At 37.9% G+C, this 19,048-nt stretch overlaps 1 protein-coding gene and 1 pseudogene across 8 annotated transcripts; one reads left to right on the top strand and one right to left on the bottom strand.

Annotated features, from left to right (window-relative positions):
• Positions 1-2,784: 2,784 nt before the first annotated feature.
• HNRNPH1 (heterogeneous nuclear ribonucleoprotein H1) lies at positions 2,785-18,318 on the top strand. 7 transcript variants are annotated; one of them, XM_007429533.4, is made up of 15 exons: positions 2,785-2,930; positions 3,078-3,217; positions 10,935-11,063; positions 11,687-11,842; positions 12,011-12,154; positions 13,625-13,763; positions 14,650-14,828; positions 14,918-14,989; positions 15,067-15,179; positions 15,291-15,426; positions 15,625-15,708; positions 15,835-15,885; positions 16,929-17,021; positions 17,237-17,302; positions 17,580-18,318. In XM_007429533.4, exons 2-15 carry the CDS (start codon positions 3,169-3,171, stop codon positions 17,696-17,698), a joined length of 1,530 nt encoding a protein of 509 aa, XP_007429595.1. In that variant the 5' UTR covers positions 2,785-2,930; positions 3,078-3,168; the 3' UTR covers positions 17,699-18,318. The 7 variants fall into 7 exon arrangements, with proteins under 7 accessions (XP_007429595.1, XP_007429594.1, XP_007429599.1 ...); XM_007429532.4 differs by having other exon boundaries at positions 10,929-11,063; XM_088133828.1 differs by lacking the exon at positions 2,785-2,930 and adding an exon at positions 2,964-2,982 and having other exon boundaries at positions 10,929-11,063.
• Positions 4,871-9,775, bottom strand: LOC103054968 (deoxycytidine kinase 2-like; annotated as a pseudogene). The gene is made up of 7 exons (XR_015794671.1): positions 9,477-9,775; positions 8,751-8,865; positions 8,356-8,549; positions 7,945-8,092; positions 6,665-6,775; positions 5,955-6,054; positions 4,871-5,132 (listed from the first exon to the last, which is right to left on the bottom strand). The product of XR_015794671.1 is annotated as a deoxycytidine kinase 2-like (transcript).
• Positions 18,319-19,048: the final 730 nt, after the last annotated feature.

Genomic DNA, 19,048 nt, shown 5'->3' with positions numbered 1-19,048 from the left:
AATGTACACTTCTACTGACACTCCAAAAGCTACAAATGTGATATTACATGCCACATTGGCAGAGATGCCAGAAACTCATGAATATTTCTGTGAGACGCTGAATAAAGTAACATCGTAAAACAGAATTAATAAGGTAAAGAATGCAATATTTTTTTTGCTGGTTCATAGAACTCGTGTCTCTGCTAAGAAAAGGAAGCAAGTGAAAAGCCAATTCTTAAGTTTGCTAATGCTGAAAACTCCAAGCTCATTTACCATACTTGAAACAAACCTTTTGAAAAATGTGTAACATTCCCCCTCCACAATCGCCTATGGCTTTCCAAGAGTTTGCAACTGTTAGTCTGAGACTTCAGCAATAGAATAAAATGTAGCACCTTGTTCATGGATCAACATGGTTAGCTCCTGGTTCAGCGTGTTGTGAGGCAATTGAGTTAATTCAGTCTAATGGCTCAGGTAAGCAGGAGTTAGTGTATTGCACAAACATACCAGTCATTAACAGTAACTTCAAATTAACACAGCAGGAAAAAATCTTGTAAAATGTTTAAAGATAGTTTTATTCATATTTTGTCTTCTAGTTACATAAACAAAGTAATTCTAACAGATTATCTCCATTTTTACAAATGTTATTTTGTTGTGAAAGGTTGAATATGAATTATTAAAATGTTCTATTTCATGATTTATTCTCTGACATTTACATATTATTTGTTTTGCTTCTGTGGTTTGTGTTTTAAATGTTGTGCTCTTGTGCAGTTTTTAGAATTTTCAATGTTTTTTTGATCACTAAAAAAATAAAAAGCTGTCTCTTACAGAGTGATTTATATTATGTCAACATGTACATTAAAAGTTACACATTGTACTACAAACTAGTCAACTTCATTTTAAATGAGCATCTTTTGAATATTCAGCCTGGGTGGTCAATTTATGATTCTGTGTATTTTGTGAACCCATTAAATTTGGCTAATTGAGTACACTATAGTTAAATTAACTATGGATAAGTAGATGCAAATACATGCAATACAACTGCAGAAACTTTTCTTGGACCATTCCTTTTCAGGTTGTAGGTGAATGATTGGCACAATGGAAAAACTTGACACTATTTATTACATTTATATCCTGTTTCAATCCAAATTGTCTCAGTGATTTTCTAGAAGCTGAGATGCCTGAAACTCAATTTCAAATTTTGCACTATGATACTCTACTTCTGATCCAAGGCTAGTAGTACCCAAGTGTCATTAGCATTAGCTGAGGTGAGGTGGAGAGGATGAGAAACATGCATAACACATTTCAAGAGACCTGCTAGATCAAGTGAACAATCCATTCAGTTCAGCATTTTGTATTACACAGTGGCCAGGTAGGCACATTTAGGAAGGTTCACAAATATGGACAAGAGGATAGCAGCTCTCTCTGTTGCCTGTGATTTCAGACAACATACACATCCAAAAGACTAAGTAATTAATAAACTAACCTTCTATGAATTTGGCCAATCTCCATTTAACTGCAGTTGAGGAATAACCATATTTGCAGATCCTGCTTTTCCCCTTTATCCTAACTTATGGAAGATAAATACTAATGAAAACACAAAGTAAATAAAAAGATAAGTAAAGGCAAAATATTAACAAAATGTAAGCTATTACTATTGTGTACAGGAATTTGCAGAGGTTTGCTGTATTACTTTGTTGCAGCAAAAAATACTCCAAAGGCTTTAACATCTTAAAGACAAATGGATCATCTAAAGCATATATACAGTAGTCTTATATGGATATACACACTGGAATTTTGCCAAAAACAAAGGATGGAATATTGGATTCACTCTGGCCTCCATCCACCTGCCTTTGGATTGAGTGGTATCATAAATTGGAGTTTACAGTAAGAAAGCACCTTTCCCTGTAAAACTCCTGTTCTCTAACTTCTATTTTTCTAAGGAAGAAAAAATGAAGACTGCAAAACTCCATCTGCATAGTTCCCAGGTGGCAAGCTATCACTCCTAGTAATTTGTAGATCTCCATATTCAGATGAACCATTTTATCCTAATACCCATATTCTGATGAACCATCATCTCTCAATGCATGCAGAATGCACTTCATGCTGGTTTAACAATGGATATTTGAAAATAGAGAAGAGGCTGTGTGGGGAGGGGAGGCCCTCTACCTTGGAGCTTTTTGTTGGCTGGATTAGGCCCATAGCCAGGGATTCCAACCCTTGCTAGGAATATACAGTATTTAGGTTCTAGCCAAATAGTATTGCATCCTTCATCCAGCCACAGGAATTACTTTTAGACCGTCACAAAATAGGTAAGGTACCATCTTGTACGTATACCTTGGCACCAGTCAACTGCAAGTGTCATGGCTGATGACCATGTTTGAGCTAGCATATTGGAAAAATGCAAGAAAAATGCAGCAATGGAGATCCAGATGTTACCTTTATAGTTCTGAGCCCTCCTAAACGTGAATGGATAAAGTCTTTAGAAGCTAACCTGAAGAAGCACACTAAGGGTATGTGCCAGAGGAGACAGGACAGCCCTGACAAAGCTTATTTTTTGGAGTAGGGATTTTCCAGGAAAATATGGAAGGAGACAAAGCTCGTAGTTTCCTCCTCAAGACGTTTGTTTGCACGGCAGCCTCCTGGAATCCAGTCAGATTTCCTCCCCCCCGCGCAGAGCACTCCTACAGTCACTGTCGCGGCCTTGTGGGCCCAAACTGCTCGCCTCCCTCTTCGGCTCCTCTTGTTTTCCCGCACCCAAGTACAAAGACCCTGGGACTTTAAAGGGAAGAAAGAGGGGGTGGAAATGGTGCCTCTCCGGTGCCTTTGTAACCAGGCGATTGGTTGGCTGCAGAGGACGGACGTGGGGAGGGGTTATTTAATCTGATGTCACAAGCCTACAAGTGGGGGAACGAGTTATTTATAGAGGCGGAGAGCAGCTGCGCGGACGCTTGGTGAGTGGCGGGGAGAGGCGAGGCGAAGGGCGCGCGGGGGCCGCCTTCGGAGGTGGGGGGCAACTCCGGCGGGAGAAATCGAGCCTTTCCCGGCAAGCCGCGGCGGCGCTGATTTAATCGCCTCTTATCTTCCGGGTATTGTTTTAGCACCCTACTTGACTGGTTTATTCGTCGCCCTTCGCATCCTCCTTGATCGTCCCTGGGCGAAAAGCAGAAAAGGGGAAAACGAGAGAAAGCGATGGATCCATGTCACACCGAGGAGACCGGCCCAGAAATCCCCGGCCTTGGTGAGCGGGCGCCGCTGAGCGGCGATGGGAGGGAGGGAGAGGGGGAAAGGAAGGAATCTGGGCCTAGCGACGGTTGAGGCCGTTGCTGCGGGTTTTCGTGCGTTGGCGCAGATCGGAGAGGGGGAGGGGCCTCGTTTCAGACGCTTCAGGCCAATGTAAGTCTCTCTTTCCCCATCTCCCGGCCGGGGGAAGGGGTCCCCTGCCCGCGTCGGTGAATTATCGTCCCGCGTGGCTTTGAAAAGAAAGCGCAGGGCGCCCCTTCCCTCGCCGCCCCCCCGCGTATGCTGAGCGCTTGCTTCTTCCCCTCCCCCACCCTTTCTTTTGACCACGTCCTGTCTCCGCCATTGTCGTGGGTGTTTCCTCTGGGCGTGCTGCGCTCTCGACAGCTGTTCCGGGGCCCCGGCTGCAGCGAGGAAACGGCTAGGGCTGATCGGGCCTTTCGTTCCCTCCTGGGTTGTAGAGAAGAGGGGGGATAAAGGATCTCCGGAGGGAGGGAGGATCCTCAATGGTTGCAAGGTAGAAATCCCCGAAATGGAGGGTAGCGGGACACGTGACCGACGGCCACAACAAAACGGAGCGCCCTTTGAAGTCCTCCCGCTCTCCCCACTGCGCAATGTAGCGACCTTTGCTCGAGCTGTGTTTCGAGCGGCCTTCCCATGTATCGGATCGTCCAAAGGAACGGAAGCTTCCTCTGTTCCCACGAACTGCCGTTAGAGTAATAGGTCTTGTAATGGTATTGATGGCTTAGACGGGATCGCAGGACTCATAAGAACATAAGCAGTGCCCTGCTGGATAGGACCCCTGGCCCATCTAGTCCAGCAGTCTCTTCTCATGGTAGCCAGCCAGTTGCCTAAGGAAGCCCACTAGTCTCCCAGTGGATAGCCTTCAGTGGCAGTAGCGCTGCCCTTAAGGCTAATAGCTTGCTGTGGAAAACTGGGGGTCCTTGTGTAGCTTGCTGTGGAAATCTTCCCGGAAGTCCTTGTGTAGGAAAACCTATACATGAATGTGATGAAGGGTTTTTTTTATTTTAAAGCTCTTCAGTAGGAAACTCATTTAAATGGAGTCTGATCCTGTTTACAGTAATCAGGATCTACCAAATGAGAACGACTTCAATTGCTAATTAATTCTACTGCCTTTATTATTTTAATAGTCCATAAAGTATTTCTTTGCTTGTACATACTATGAAGTGCAGTTTCTGTGTAATTTAACATAAGTTTTCTTAATGGATCTGCTGAAAGTTTCCATAGTCTTGATTAAGAATGCTGTAGTGGAGGCTTAAAAATGTATTTTCCTTCAGCTACTTGAAGAATAGCTATGCTAACCTCTTACAATTTAGTGTAGTTGAGCTGCCAATAATCAGCTGTATGAATCTCTTGACAAGTTAGGATTTTAACTTTGGTTCTTTATATAAACCATAGGAGTTTGGTTTGCACATTAAGCCATAATGGATAGGTTCATATATTATAAACAATAAACCACAATTCTGTTATTGGTGAACCACTCTCTGAATTCACTGCATTTGTCATATGCTTTAATGATATACTGATTAATACAGCTTTTCCCTCTTAGAAATCATCTTCCTCAACATTGCCCATCAAGTAATGAACAACATGAAAGTAGAACTAATATGGCTAACAACATAATTGTGACATTAGTTTCAGGGCAAATATTTGTTCCGTCAATTGGCTCTAAATGAAAATGGTGAAGAGGTTCTACTTACAAATATTTATTTAAATTAAAGTACATATAAAGCAGTGCTACAGTTGGATTTGTTCATGGAAAATATTGTGCAGCAGTCTCCCCTTTGCATGTCCAAATCCATTATCAATGTGAGTTCTTTGTGCACATAAGTAGTTTTCTTAGTATCCTCACTAAACAATATCTTCATTTGTTAAGCAGTCAAAAAAGCCTTGACCTGTGAAAACAAAGGTACTTGAGCCAAGATGTTGAAGCTTATTAATGGGAATATTAACGGTAGAATTGGTTGTGTGTATTCATTAACCAGTTGAAGGTTGGTTTGATTATTCGCCAGATGAGTCTATCCAGAGTGTCCCCTGCCCTCATTCATTAATAAGTAAACTGGGGCTCATATTTTAATAAATATGCTTTTGTTTTGTTTTTATGCTACACCCACAAGAGAAATGGAAACTAGTATTCTTCATTTTTGATGCCATATTTTAATATATTGATTCCCTTGTGTGGTTTGCAATAAAAGCTTAAGTTAAATTAACTTTAAGTTCACTAACTCTGCATATGTAAAAGACTACTCTGTTATAGAAAACATAAGATGGGTTAGCAGACTGGTTCCATCCAGACACTTTGGACATAAGTATTAGCCAACGTTACAAATTACATGGAATTCATAGGAATTGCCCTCCAAAGCATCTGCTTACTGTTGGTCAAGAGCATATAGGTATTTATAAATAAGTCTCCATTTAACTGGAGGATATGAAAATTTGGAATATAATTAGAATATGGAGCAGAGTATAAACAGAATAATCTGTTAAACACAGTAATGCCATAAAAATGAAAAGGATGGAGTGCCTTATGAGATATTTGGAGTTTCTCTAGCTACAAAATATCAAGTGATTTAATACAGTGGTTTGTGCATCATGCTGCTCCAATATTTTAACACAGCATGATACATAAATCCATCCCAAGAATAGATACATAATGCAAAATTATGAACTGGGCCTCTGAGTTTAAAAATGAAAGAGTAAGGAGAAATAATACTTACTTGTTCTAGTAAGTATTCTTGTTTTATTTCATCATTTCTGAAATCTTCATTAACATCTATAACCAAAATAGGCATGTCTTTGAGCTTGTCAGAATCCATTCTGCAAAAGAAAATTAGGTTGTACATCACTTGGAGATTCAAGTTAAATTTTTTCAATAGTAATTAGGATTGCACTGTCTCAGATGAGTATGTTAGTGGATTTTTCATGTCTTCAGTGCAGTAACGCTTACATCAGTTATATAATATTGGAACCTTGCTCAGAATCCTAAGTGGAATGTCTTACTACATATTACTCACATTCTTTATAAATATTAATGGAATTTGTAGTTTGCAGAAACTTATTCAAAAAAATTAGTAAGAAAATATTTCTTTTGTCTGCATTTTACTTTTTCCTCTAAAGCTGTCATAGCCTTGAAGAGTTTTGCATACACTGAACTCTGAAGCTTGATTAAAATTCAACCAGAAGTTGCTAAGATCTACTGTTGTAAACAACTGAATGTATTTGTTCTTGAATCTCTTAAACATGCATGAGTATGTAAGCATTTATGGCACTGTAGTATAACATTTATATTCCTGAGAAAGTGGCATTAAGGAAATCTAAGCGGAATACATAATATTCAAGGAGGTGATTGCATTCTTCTCTGAAGGATTTTTTATTTATTCAGTTTTTCCCCCCTAGGATTAAAAATGTCTAAGCAAGAGATACATGCTTCATTGTCCTCTCATGAAACCAGATTTCATATTTATAGTGAAGGTTTTCTAGATATTCCAACTGAATTCTTTGTTATTCTCTCTCTGTGCTGTAGCCTCTCCGTCCACTTCTGTATTTTAAAAATACAAATAGAATAGAAAATATGCTACATGGCTAATTTGTAAAGTGCTTTCAAGTGCACCTAATGAGTCTCCTTGGATTTTATATCTACCTATGTAGAGCCCAGTATAAAGCATATACATTTGAAAATAGGTCCCAACTGAATTCTGGATGAATTTGCTTAAATGTAGATTTAGGATTGCAGCCTTAATATTTAATTAATTAGACTGATCAGTGAATGGGTTGCAGATTCTTGGCATTTAATGTATGTAAGTACTAAAGATAATTATCAAACTATGCTAAATACTGAAATTTCCATTTTAATAACATTTTATTTTAATGGTTAAATCAACACCAGTGTCAGAATCTCTTAACAGTTAAGTCTCCATTGTTGTTTCCTGGCAACAGTGAGTACTGATATGGAATCTTGACATCAAAATGATCAAAAGACTTGAGGTCTAGGATTAGACTTGTCAGGACTCCAATTGCTCTTAAGTAGTAATCAGTTTTGTTCATGAATACTTAAAGGTAAGATATTGTTATAAGCATGTATAAATTGAGTTAAGAAAATGTGTTCCTGTGGCAAAATGCCAATTTATTGATTGGGGATTTGGGACTTTTTATGAAAGTCAAAAACCCTAGATACAGTCTCAAATCCATAAAAGTTACCACCAAATTTTAATTTAATGTGATAGGGGAAACAATTACTTGATTAGGGAATAACAACTATATTTTAAATTACATTTTTATCCTGCCCCCCACCCTCTAAATACCAACTGACTGTTCCTTAAACCAGTAGATGGTTAGGATTTATACCCAGTACAGAGAGAGACAGTGCATGGTGAAATCAAAACTTGCTATGTGTATTTTTGACGATTTTGTGTTGTGGTTAATCCAGCTTGGGTAGTAGCTGCATCCAGATCGAGAGAATAATACATGCTCCTAATTTTGTGCCTGAATGAGACCTCCAGTGTATTTATCCAACTCTGTATGTAGCTTTGAAAGATCTAATTTTAAGAGCTTGGGGGAGGAGGTTTGAAAGTTTCAGACTGCTTAAATCTTTCAGTTGCCATCAGATTGTAGTCTAAATGGTCTACATATTATGGATATAATCTCATTTTGATATCAGTATTATATTTAAAATCATAACCAGTTTGGGGTGGGCAGAAGGAAACATACCTCAGGAGTTGTGCAGAGGTAGATAATACCATCTAGTACTAGGTCAACTCAAATTGGTTCAACAGCCAGGCATTGCCAATCCTGATAAATTGCCCACTCAGTTTCAGTTATGTCTCCTGATTCAAATGAGTTGGAAGAAAACACATACCTATAATAAAATAGATACAAGTATATGTTATAATATTAAAATAAACTTTTGAGAGTTTTTCCTGTGTCAAGTCAAGTAAATGTGATTCTGCTCAAGATCATGCTTGCTGAACCCAATGCCTTCCAGATGGATTGGACTTCATCCCAGTATTATCTAGCAAAACTATTTCTGACATAGGATTGACAGTTTCTCCTTTTAATGTGATTGTGGATTAATTAACTTTATTAACAGCAAACATATATAAAAAGAAAGTGTATTCTTACCTGTCACTGTAGACTGATCTCTCAAAAAACTGCACTGGATGTTCTGCTTCATATAATTTAGCAGAAACTGGTTTTAATTGTGCTTTGACTCTACTTAAACAAGTGTAAGTTTGAAATGTGTAAGCCCATCTTGTAGGCTGCTTGAACAACATCTGAAGTAGATTTCCCCCATTCTTCTGGGATGTTGAAAGCTCCTAATTAACATAAAAATCTGTCATAAACATTCAATTTTTTAAGGTGCTACATAAGCACTCTCATTGCATTAACTACTTAAGTGACTTTGTTATATCTGTAGAACTGGACAATTCATATGTCTAATCCTAAAATAATTCATGCTGATTTGGATTTTAGGAACTGATCATCTGTCCCATTCCCTCATTGCAGTCAAAATTTACTTGATATTTATCTTCAGATGTCTGAATGTTGCACCACTTAGCAATTGGTTCAGGAATTATTTCCCACTCATCTCTATAATATTTTAGTAAACGACAAAGGTAGATTTCCCTACAGCTGTGAAAAAAAAGTTGACATTTACATTTGGCTATAAATATAATATGTAGCAGATGATCCTATCACGTTCTGTGACTATGGTCTAAAATATCTGACTTTTGTAAATTACTGAGATTGAAATTAAAATCAGCAACGAGGACTGGCAGTTTCCAAGAGGTTAATACTGTAATTGCATTGTAGCTTGTGTAGAAGATAGGGCAGAAAACATGACAGGAAAGCAAAGTTTACTGATCCAAATACATTTTAGTAATGCATATCTCTTTGCCCTTGGTGAGGCAGGTGATAAAAATATGGGCAGTTATAAAAAAGCTTATAGCAATATACTTGAAAACATTTCCTTGATTTTTTTATTAAGTAAACGTGTGACCTTTTGATTGGAAATATTAAAAAAACCGAACTCATTAAAGTCCGCATGTTTCGTTTTGGTCGCGGTACAGCGGGGAAGAATTGTGATGCTCGGTCTTAATAGATCAATTAGTCTGGTGCTCAAGAGGAAATATTTCTTGGACCCTGTTCTGCATTATTATTCGAAATCATTAGTAGGACTAGCTAAGTAGATGTGTTGCTCTTTGGCCTAGCTAATAGTAACCGGACGGCGCTAACCTACTCACCGATATTCCCTTCAATTGAGACTTTTGAAGCGCTTTTGAAAGCTGCGGTTCAGTGAGTTAGGACTGAGGCAGAGTCGTTTGGCCGGAGGATATGTGATCAGGTCTTTGCTGAGCGGAACCGCAATGAGTTTCTCCCGCGCCTTCACTCCTTCAAGAATCCCGCCTCTACTTGGCCAATCCATAACGGCGCAGCCAACCCCTCCTTTTGGCTCGGCTAACGAAGACACTTCCCGCTTTCTGACGTCTACCCCTTGCCGGATCTTAGATGCAGATTTGAGTAAACTTGAAATCGCCGCCATTTATGTAGAGCCGCCATTTTTCCCCTTTCTCTACCTTCCCGGTACATTTTATCTGGAGGATAAAAAGTCTACTCATATCAGTTTTCCATATACGGGGTAAAAGTGCTCCTCTGCATTTTGAGCGCAGTGTTAGTGGTACCTCAAAGGTCTAAAATTTATTATCGCATAAGCTTCCATGGATCCCTTCGTTTCTTTAGTTGCATGTGAACGTAGTTGAATAGTCTTAACGATTGACTTTGTTGCTCTCCTGAGAAGTGACTGGTTGGCCTATATGTGTTAAAACTTGGTTTAAACCTAGGGTTTAAAAAAACGTAGCTGTGATTAAAGTTCGTGGATATGATGTTGATTGAGCAGCGGAGAGTACATTTTGAGTGTCGCATCTTAAGTTTAAAAACGTGGCGGGCTTTGTCCTCAGCGCTACGCGAAGGGCTTTTCCTGTCTGGCAGGCTGCACGCGTTGCGAACGGTGATGATTGCAGGAGCGGATATGTGCTGCAATAAGGTGAAGGGAACAGTAGTTTAATCCCGGAAAACTTTATTTCGAATTAAATTACATTCAGTACGGCATTCTTTCCGAAGTAAAATCGAATTCAGATTTGTAGGGTGGGGTGGTGCTTAAAGACGGGGGGAGGGAAGAAACCAAATCTTAAAGACGCATGCGCACTGTGGGAGTTCATGTACGCGCGTGCGTTTTGGGCTCCATTTTCAGCCACGCCGCGGCCGACTTAGAAGAAGGTGAGCTTGCTTTTAGTTTAGTATTTGTTGGTCGCAGACTAGTTCGAAGGATTTCTGGATTTGCGGTCCGTCTCCTCAGCCGGTTGTTCTCTTCAGGTTGCTAGCAGCAGTCGAAGCGCGTTTTTTGAGGTGAAGGCAGCACTAGGGCCTGGCCGAGCGGAAACGCATTACCCGTTCGCCGCCATTTCCTAAGAACGCAGCGCGTACCGCTACAGCCGCCGGCTTTCTGTGTTTGGAGAGGTGAAGTGACTCTTCAAACCGTCTCCAGGGTCTTGGACGAGGATTTCGGTCGCCATGTGTACGTGGGGTAGGCATTTGAAAAGCGGGGGAGGGCAAACGCGAAGTCTGGGGGTGTTACGTGGGCTCGGTTCCCAAATTTCTGCCCCATTCAGTGTGGCGACGTTTTTGTCTGCCCCTAGCAACAGAAGGCGAAACTGAGACCACACTCACTTCTAGCATGATGTTGAACACTGAAGGCGGTGAGGGCTATGTCGTAAAAGTGCGCGGATTGCCTTGGTCCTGCTCTGCAGATGAGGTGCAAAGATTTTTCTCCGGTAAGTTTTCTGACTCTTTTTCGTTCTGGCTAAACCATATAATGAAACTCCCCTTATCCCGCAGCAGCTTGAAATTTCAGCGTGCGAGTTTATGTGGATTTTTATTTTTCAGATGCTGTTGTAAAATGGGAAGTGGTAGTCCTTTTCCTTTCTGTTTTATATTACATTATGTTGGGCAAAATCTGTTTTAGGGAAGTAATAGAGTGCAGTTCTTAGTATACCTCCCATGGTGAGAAGGGAGCTTCTGTTTCAAGGATATCAGGATTAAAAAAGGAGGCTTATTAGAGTTTTCTTTAAAATAACTTTTATCAGTGATAGCGCTTCAAACTAAGAAAACCGGAATTGCAACTATTATTGATAACTATGTAGATTGTATGATTAGTGGGTTGTACCTATTTTGTTAGAATCTCCTCTGCTCTCCAGTTTAGATTTCTGTTACGTATAGAGCCTGTAATATATACATAAATGGTATTCTTTTTCCTTCCTATTCCAGGATTACTTGAAATTATTTTTAATTTTTTTCTAACTTTAAGGTTTGGATAGTAGCCTTGTTGTATTGTTGAATACGTTTGACTTTTGCTAGAAGTCTGCTAGTGTATTTAACTCATTCCACTTTTTCTTAGAATGCAAAATATTAAATGGATCTTCAGGGGTCCGTTTTATCTACACAAGAGAAGGAAGACCAAGTGGAGAAGCATTTGTTGAATTGGAAACAGAAGAAGATGTGAAATTGGCATTGAAGAAAGACAGAGAAACAATGGGACACAGATATGTTGAAGGTTTGGATTAAATTGACATAGTAACTGATCAGTTATTTTGGGTGGATTTTAGATGCATGAGTATTTTTTATGTGTATATAAATGTGATCCTGTTCTCCAAATGATTGTCGTGCATTAGCCTTTTTGTGCCAGATTCCAAAATTCATTAATTCTAAGTGCCTCTTGCAGTCTTCAAGTCAAACAACGTTGAAATGGATTGGGTTCTGAAGCATACTGGTCCTAACAGCCCTGATACTGCTAATGATGGTTTTGTACGTCTTAGAGGACTTCCATTTGGTTGTAGCAAGGAAGAAATTGTTCAGTTTTTCTCAGGTATGTGGGGTATAAGTCCTAGCTGTAAGTATGGGTAAAGATTAGAATTCTAGTGGCTCTGAAATAATGCCAAGTAATATTTAGTAATAACATAAGCCATGCTTAAACTTGTAATATTGAATGGTTCCTCCTTTTAAATGTTTAAAAAAGACAAAAACATAGCTTGAACTATATTTAATTTGAAATATTAACTAAAACTTAGTTCTTGCCCAGCCTTGCACCTTTTGAGGTTGGCGACACTGAAGTAGATGCTGATAGACCGAAGGAAAAGTTACTATTTTAATTTTTCCACTCTGCTAAGCTAAGTGTTCTAAATGCTTGTTGAATTTGATATGAGTCTCTAGAACATGGTAATTAAAAGTCATTCTAAATTGACTGAAAAGAGTGGATGGAAATATTTTAATGCCCCAACTTTGGATTTTGTTATTATATCAATCAAAATGTCAGGCTATCAAAGAGGTTTTCCAGAACTTTTAATCAAGTGAAGTGTTTAACAATGTGGGAGGAGGAGGGGAGAAGGGTGGGGAAGTGAGAATAAGACAAAAATGTAGTCTAGACATTGGTATTAAATTAGTTTTAGGTTTGAGGTGGTGGTCTCTGCTAGGTGCTAAAGATACTGTATTACTTTGCACAGCTGAGGATTTTGAAATATTTTCTTATTGACCTATATAGACTTGTTTACATTTATCTACTCTAAAATAAGAAATAGAACATTTTCTCTGACATTAAATATCACTACATAAGATATTTTTATATGTATATAAAAGAGGACTGGTTTCATGTTTTGCAATGTCTTTATAATTGTTCTATAAAATTTTTAAAAATAGAATGTAGTTCATGTATATATGTAGCAAAAATCAGTAAAACAAATATAAAAATGAGCTTTACATCTGAATGTTTTGAATGTATGAAGTAGTCCAACTAATTTTAAATGTATTTCTGAAATATGGTGATCAGATCAACTTGCATTAACTTTAGATTTTATTGAAAAATGTCTATCCTAAAGTTCTTACTACAAATCTTAAATGTTTACATTTTCAGTTACTTGAAATGATACAAATCATTGCCATTGTAGAACTGTAAATATTTTGCATAGATGTCTTTGAAATTACTTAGATGTGTTATGATTTGTAGTATTCTTGCTGTATTTTAATTTTAATAGAAAAATTGAATTTGTTTGTTGTAAAAATTGCTTATATATTGCTTTTCTTAGCATATCCTGCATTAATTTGAGAGCGTGTTGATATTAAAGCTGCAGAAATGTAGCTCTATGCAAGCAGGATGAGTTAAGAATCTCATGTTTGATGTATTTATATTGATATGTTTCTGTTATAGAGTTAATAGTACGGTATACTGATTCTAAATATAAAGTATAACTTCTGGTATATTTTTAAAGCTATAAGAAAATCATGATTGGGCTCGTGATGTTAATATTACCCCCTACTGGGGTTATTTGTCCTTGGGTTGAAGGGTTGGAAATCGTGCCAAATGGGATAACATTGCCGGTGGACTTCCAGGGGAGGAGTACGGGGGAGGCCTTCGTGCAGTTTGCTTCACAGGAAATAGCTGAAAAGGCTCTAAAGAAACACAAGGAAAGAATAGGGCACAGGTGGGGATGGATGGTTGGTTGGATATGTCGCTCTTCTTATGGTAAACTGTTGTTAAATCCATATTCTCTCTTCTTAAGTGCTCACTTTACAATATATACTTTCATATTCTAACACCTCCTTTGTTTTCATAAATGTTACTTTCTTTTAATTCATGTGCAGACTGGCTGATGTGCTTGTTTTGCTCTTCCCTATATCACATTACCCTGTTAATTCTGATTTAGTTTAAAGTTATTTATGGAAGTTGAGAGATTATGGCTTTACATTTCTTTAATAGCACCAATTATGCCTCTAGTTCTAAATACACATAGCATTTTATTACCATAAGAAAATGTGATTACTAAACTTGTTCTATACAATGATGTAACATTTTCTTGTGTAATTTTTCACATAAAAGTATTAACTTCCAAAAAGGTCACAAAGGGTTTATTCTAAATTTTGTGACTTATTAATCAAAGCATGCATCTTTTGCCTATGCTAATTTGCTATGCAAACGCATAGGAGGGTCTTGTGAGCACATAAAGCTTTTTGGAATGTATTGATGGGTTAAAATTCTGGCGGAGGCTAGCTTTTTAACCCTCTTCTATATTGCCATATGAGCAAAACATGGGTCCTGTTGAGTGGACATGTTTCCCTCCAGAGCATATTCTGATTATTTAAAGGCCAAGGTAGTTTGCTCTCCTAAACCCTTAAGGTTGGGATAACTTAATGAGCACATACCTCAAACTGATTTTATAAATTAGCCTTGGATAATTTTTTACTAAAAACTAAATTCTGGCCTAAATTGCCAGTTCCAAGGCTGTGTTTTTTTAAAAAATGTATTCTGTGTAATTCAGTGTGCATGTTTCTAAAAAAACTCAACTAGTTTTATGTGTGTAAATTTTCTAGGTACATTGAAATCTTCAAGAGTAGTAGAGCAGAAGTACGCACTCATTATGATCCTCCTCGCAAGTTAATGGCCATGCAGCGGCCTGGTCCTTATGACCGGCCAGGCGTGGGAAGAGGCTATAACAGCCTTGGTAGAGGCAGTGGTTTTGAAAGAATGAGACGTGGCGCTTATGGTGGAGGTAAGTAAGCAGTTTTTTTACACTTCAAATTGCCTACAGTAAGTGCATTATCTGATTAATTTCAATATTTTCTAAATTATGGTTTGTAGGCTATGGTGGCTATGATGACTACAATGGATATAATGATGGCTATGGCTTTGGATCTGATAGGTTTGGAAGAGGTAAGTATTCTTGATAAGGGCAGTGAAGTAACTTAATATACATACAAAAGATTTAGAGTGGACTCTCCTTTCTGTAGGAATGTCAGATCACAGATATGGTGATGGATCCTCTACTTTCCAAAGCACAACTGGTCATTGTGTACACATGAGAGGATTACCTTACAGAGCTACAGAGAATGATATTTATAATGTAAGTATTGTTTTGATGGATTTGTTCCACTGACTGAAGATCAACTGATCCTTAGTGTTGTATGAGAATTTTTCCTGCATTGACAGCTTCTGTGTAATGTTTATTATTTAGTTCTTTTCGCCTCTTAATCCGGTAAGAGTACACATTGAAATTGGACCTGATGGCAGAGTCACTGGAGAGGCAGATGTTGAGTTTGCTACTCATGAGGATGCTGTTGCTGCAATGTCCAAAGACAAAGCAAATATGCGTAAGTTGCATGCTTGCTCTCCTACAGAAAGCATTACACCGTTTGCATAAATGTTAGATAGTAGAATAAATTACTGCTGTTATTATTTCTTAGTACTGAACAAGATATTTGCAATGAAGTGGCTAAACTTATGTATTCAATGAGAATTTGATGGTGCTTGTTTGAGCTCAGGGCATTGCTGTCTTTTTGTTTCCACAGAACACCGATATGTAGAACTCTTCTTGAATTCTACAGCTGGAGGAAGTGGTGGTGCATATGGAAGTCAAATGATGGGAGCAATGGGTAGGTGTAAGCGATTCAGTTTCATGTTGCTGCTGCTGATGTTTAACAAAACTGGCTGATTTTATGCAGTTCCTACTTACTCTAAATGATCTGAATCTGAAATTCAACTTTTTGTCTTCATCACAGTCAAGGAAACGGAAGGAGTAGTTCAAGATTGGAACACTAACACATTGGCAGGTATATACAATTTTTAAGTATACATTCCAACAATTAAACTGTTAAATAAATAATGTATGTGTGTATGAATGGTGCTATGAATGGTTCTAGGTTAGGGAGTGGTAACTATTCATCACATTTATATTTATTATAACAATAGTGGGGGAATGTTGCTAATGTTGCTATTTTCTTTTTGGATTAAGAATTTGGGATGAAGGGTTGAATTGGCAACTATTACTGTAGTGGACAGTCTTTTTAGTAATGTCCTTTTATTAGATATTTGAATTTCAAAGTGTGCTTTTCAGTACTGCAGAGAAGAAGTAATTTCAGATGCTGAGTTTGGTTATAGAAATTCTTGGTTTCATCTAGTGTAAGGGGTGTATGCTGCTTTTATAGCACTTTGCAAATGGTTTATTTGTGCTTTGCAGGATAAGATTAAGTTAAAAAAGCTTCATATTTTCAGCTGCAAAAAAGTTTTGCAGAGAAATGAAATAAGTAAGCTATTAATTAGAACTACAGTCATCCGAGTTTTGCATATTGCTTACTGAAGTAGATAATCAGCATTAGAAGCGATAGAATTAGAAGAATTAGTGATAAGAAAAGCTGATACCCATTTGCAAGTTGTATCTCCTTTAAGGGGCCAAATGTAGTATAAATTGTGTTTTAGCTATACAAGCACCAACATATGTAGCTCCATATTTCCAAACACCACTTAAGATTTATCCAGTTCACTTGAGATGAATGTAATATTTCCGAAAACAATTATGTAATCAAAGAACAACAAAATCACTTTCCCTACAAATTGACCAGCTCACATAACTGAATTCAGAAGCCACAAGAATAAATCATTTGAATACTTGTGTATGGAGATGTTCTCTGACAATGAAGGAAAAAAAATAGAATTGCTATAGAAAGACAGATGGGATACCCCCATTCCCATTTCCTGCAGGCCCTTGGGCAAGTGCGAGGCATACTTATTGTTTGTTTGGGTAGACTATAGCTCATACTCTTTATAAAATATGGTGATAGTCAAGGTCTTAACATGCATATCCTTAACTTGAAAGGAAGCCAATCCAGTTATGGTGGTCCAGCTAATCAACAGTTGAGTGGGGGTTATGGAGGAGGCTATGGTGGTCAAAGCAGCATGAGCGGATATGGTAAGATGTTTTTATTAGTCTTAGAAGGTGTGTGTTGGAATTAGTTAGCCATTTTATATGAGCATTAACATGCTTCAGCAGACAACTTCAGATATTTTGAGCTTGTCCAAGTATTTGGTTTTAGCTTTAGAAAATCAAAGTCTAGAGGAGCAAGGAAATGGAGTTTCCAGAGAGCGACCGATTGAGCATAGATTTTTTTTTAAATCTGAAAATAGTTTGGCAAATGCCGGGTGATCAAGATTTGGATCCAATCCACATGAAACTAGTTCTGACATCTCATGGTATGTAATGTGGTCATGTGTATTACTTTGTGTAGTAGAGGGAGGGCATGAAGCTATTCCAGGATTTGATTCTGTGCTTTGCAAAAATCTGGGAAACTGGTTTGCAGTTGGCTTTATAGATGTCTTAAATTTACAACGTCATAGAAGGAAGTTTGTCTTTTAATAGTACAGGATTATGCAAGGTGTGGTATAAGGGGGGAAACTTGGGAGGAGCATGTTGCCTTGGAAATAGCACTGCACTTTTGTACTAAATTGTATAATTTGTTATCTGCTTTAGGTAACCAGAGTGCAATGAACAGCAGCTACTACAGCAGTGGCAATCGTGCATCCATGGGGGTGAATGGCATGGCTGGAATGTCTAACATGTCCAACATGAGTGGTGGCTGGGGAATGTAACTTGTCACCTGATTTTTTTGGTCAACTTTTTTAAGAAAACAAAAAACTAAGTTTAACAGTTTTGCAATACAAGCTTGTGATTTATGCTTTACTTGTAAGTGAAATCAGGATCATTTTAAAACATTCAGGTTCAGTATTTTTGAATATGCTGAAACATTCATCTAGGGTGTAAGTCCAGTAAAGAAGTTCCTGTTAAACAACTCTCAGCTTTTTTCCAGTTTTTGTTGTAGGAGTGTATTTGAGCAGTAAGCGTATTTAGGTTAAAGCTGTTTCAATTATGTTAAGTGTTGCTCTTATACCATATAACACCAAACACTGTTTTCAGTGCATGTTCAGGAACATGCTTTTTGTACAAACAAGTTATAGGAGCTGTGTTGGAAATTCAAGTGAACCTTTGGCATGTTAGTTCTAGTTTTTCTTTTAATATCTTGTAAGGCACATTTACGCTTTTTAAGTTAATAGGGAAATGTGAGATGCAATACAGCTACCTTTAGGATTTTGGTCTTGGTGTTCATATGAAATCTGAGGCCTCGGTTTAATCTTTCATTGTGTTGTGATTTACTTTTAGGTGTATTGCGCTAAGTGAAACTTGTTCAAATAAAACTTCCTTTTAAAAACTGGGAACATCTCTTGATTTAAGTGAGCATTATATTTGCTGCCAACAATTCTCACATGCACATACTGCTTTAGCAGTTTTTAATCTTTGGTCCAGCATAACAACACTGAGATCAAATCAGGTAGGAAAGTATCTTAGCAATTTAAATCTGCAGTTAAAATGAAACTGCATAGAAATGTAAATATTACCAAAACAATCATTGTATACTGATCCTTGCTAGGAAATAAACTTTGTGCATGAAATGTTCATAGTTATCCTGCATAGTTTAAGCAAGCCAGAGAATGATTACAAGTTGTAAAGTGCTGTGCAGTTTTTTGCCCACCTAGGGTGGTTTTTTTAAATTGATGTTTAACAGTACCAAAATATATTGATAGTGTGATGTTTTAAAGTAAGAGCAGTTGTATGAAATGTTGGTGCAACATAGCTCTTTCCACTTGATGCAGAGATGCACATTTTCTTTTCAAAAATATTTAGTACACAGACACGCCTTGATCACCCAGTAATGGAACTTTTAACAGTATTTTGTCATACCATCTACAAGGATATAACTAAGAAATACTCATATTTCATAAGTCTTCCCCACAGGTTGTGAAGTTCACACACAGGTATTCCTTGTTTAACATCCACTCATCTGTGACTGTTGAAGTTACAATGGTGTTGAATGAGGGCTACTTAAGACAGGTCCTTGTAATTGTGGCCATTGCGGCGTCCCCATGGCCATGTGATTGCCATTT

The sequence above is a fragment of the Python bivittatus genome, unplaced genomic scaffold (assembly GCF_059951505.1).
Source record: "Python bivittatus isolate LINGU-HERP-01145 unplaced genomic scaffold, Pbiv_v1 ctg000080_np1212, whole genome shotgun sequence".
NCBI classification, from domain to species: domain Eukaryota; kingdom Metazoa; phylum Chordata; class Lepidosauria; order Squamata; family Pythonidae; genus Python; species Python bivittatus.
The sequence above is the reverse complement of the archived record's forward strand: the minus strand, read 5'-3'. Positions and strand labels throughout refer to the sequence as shown.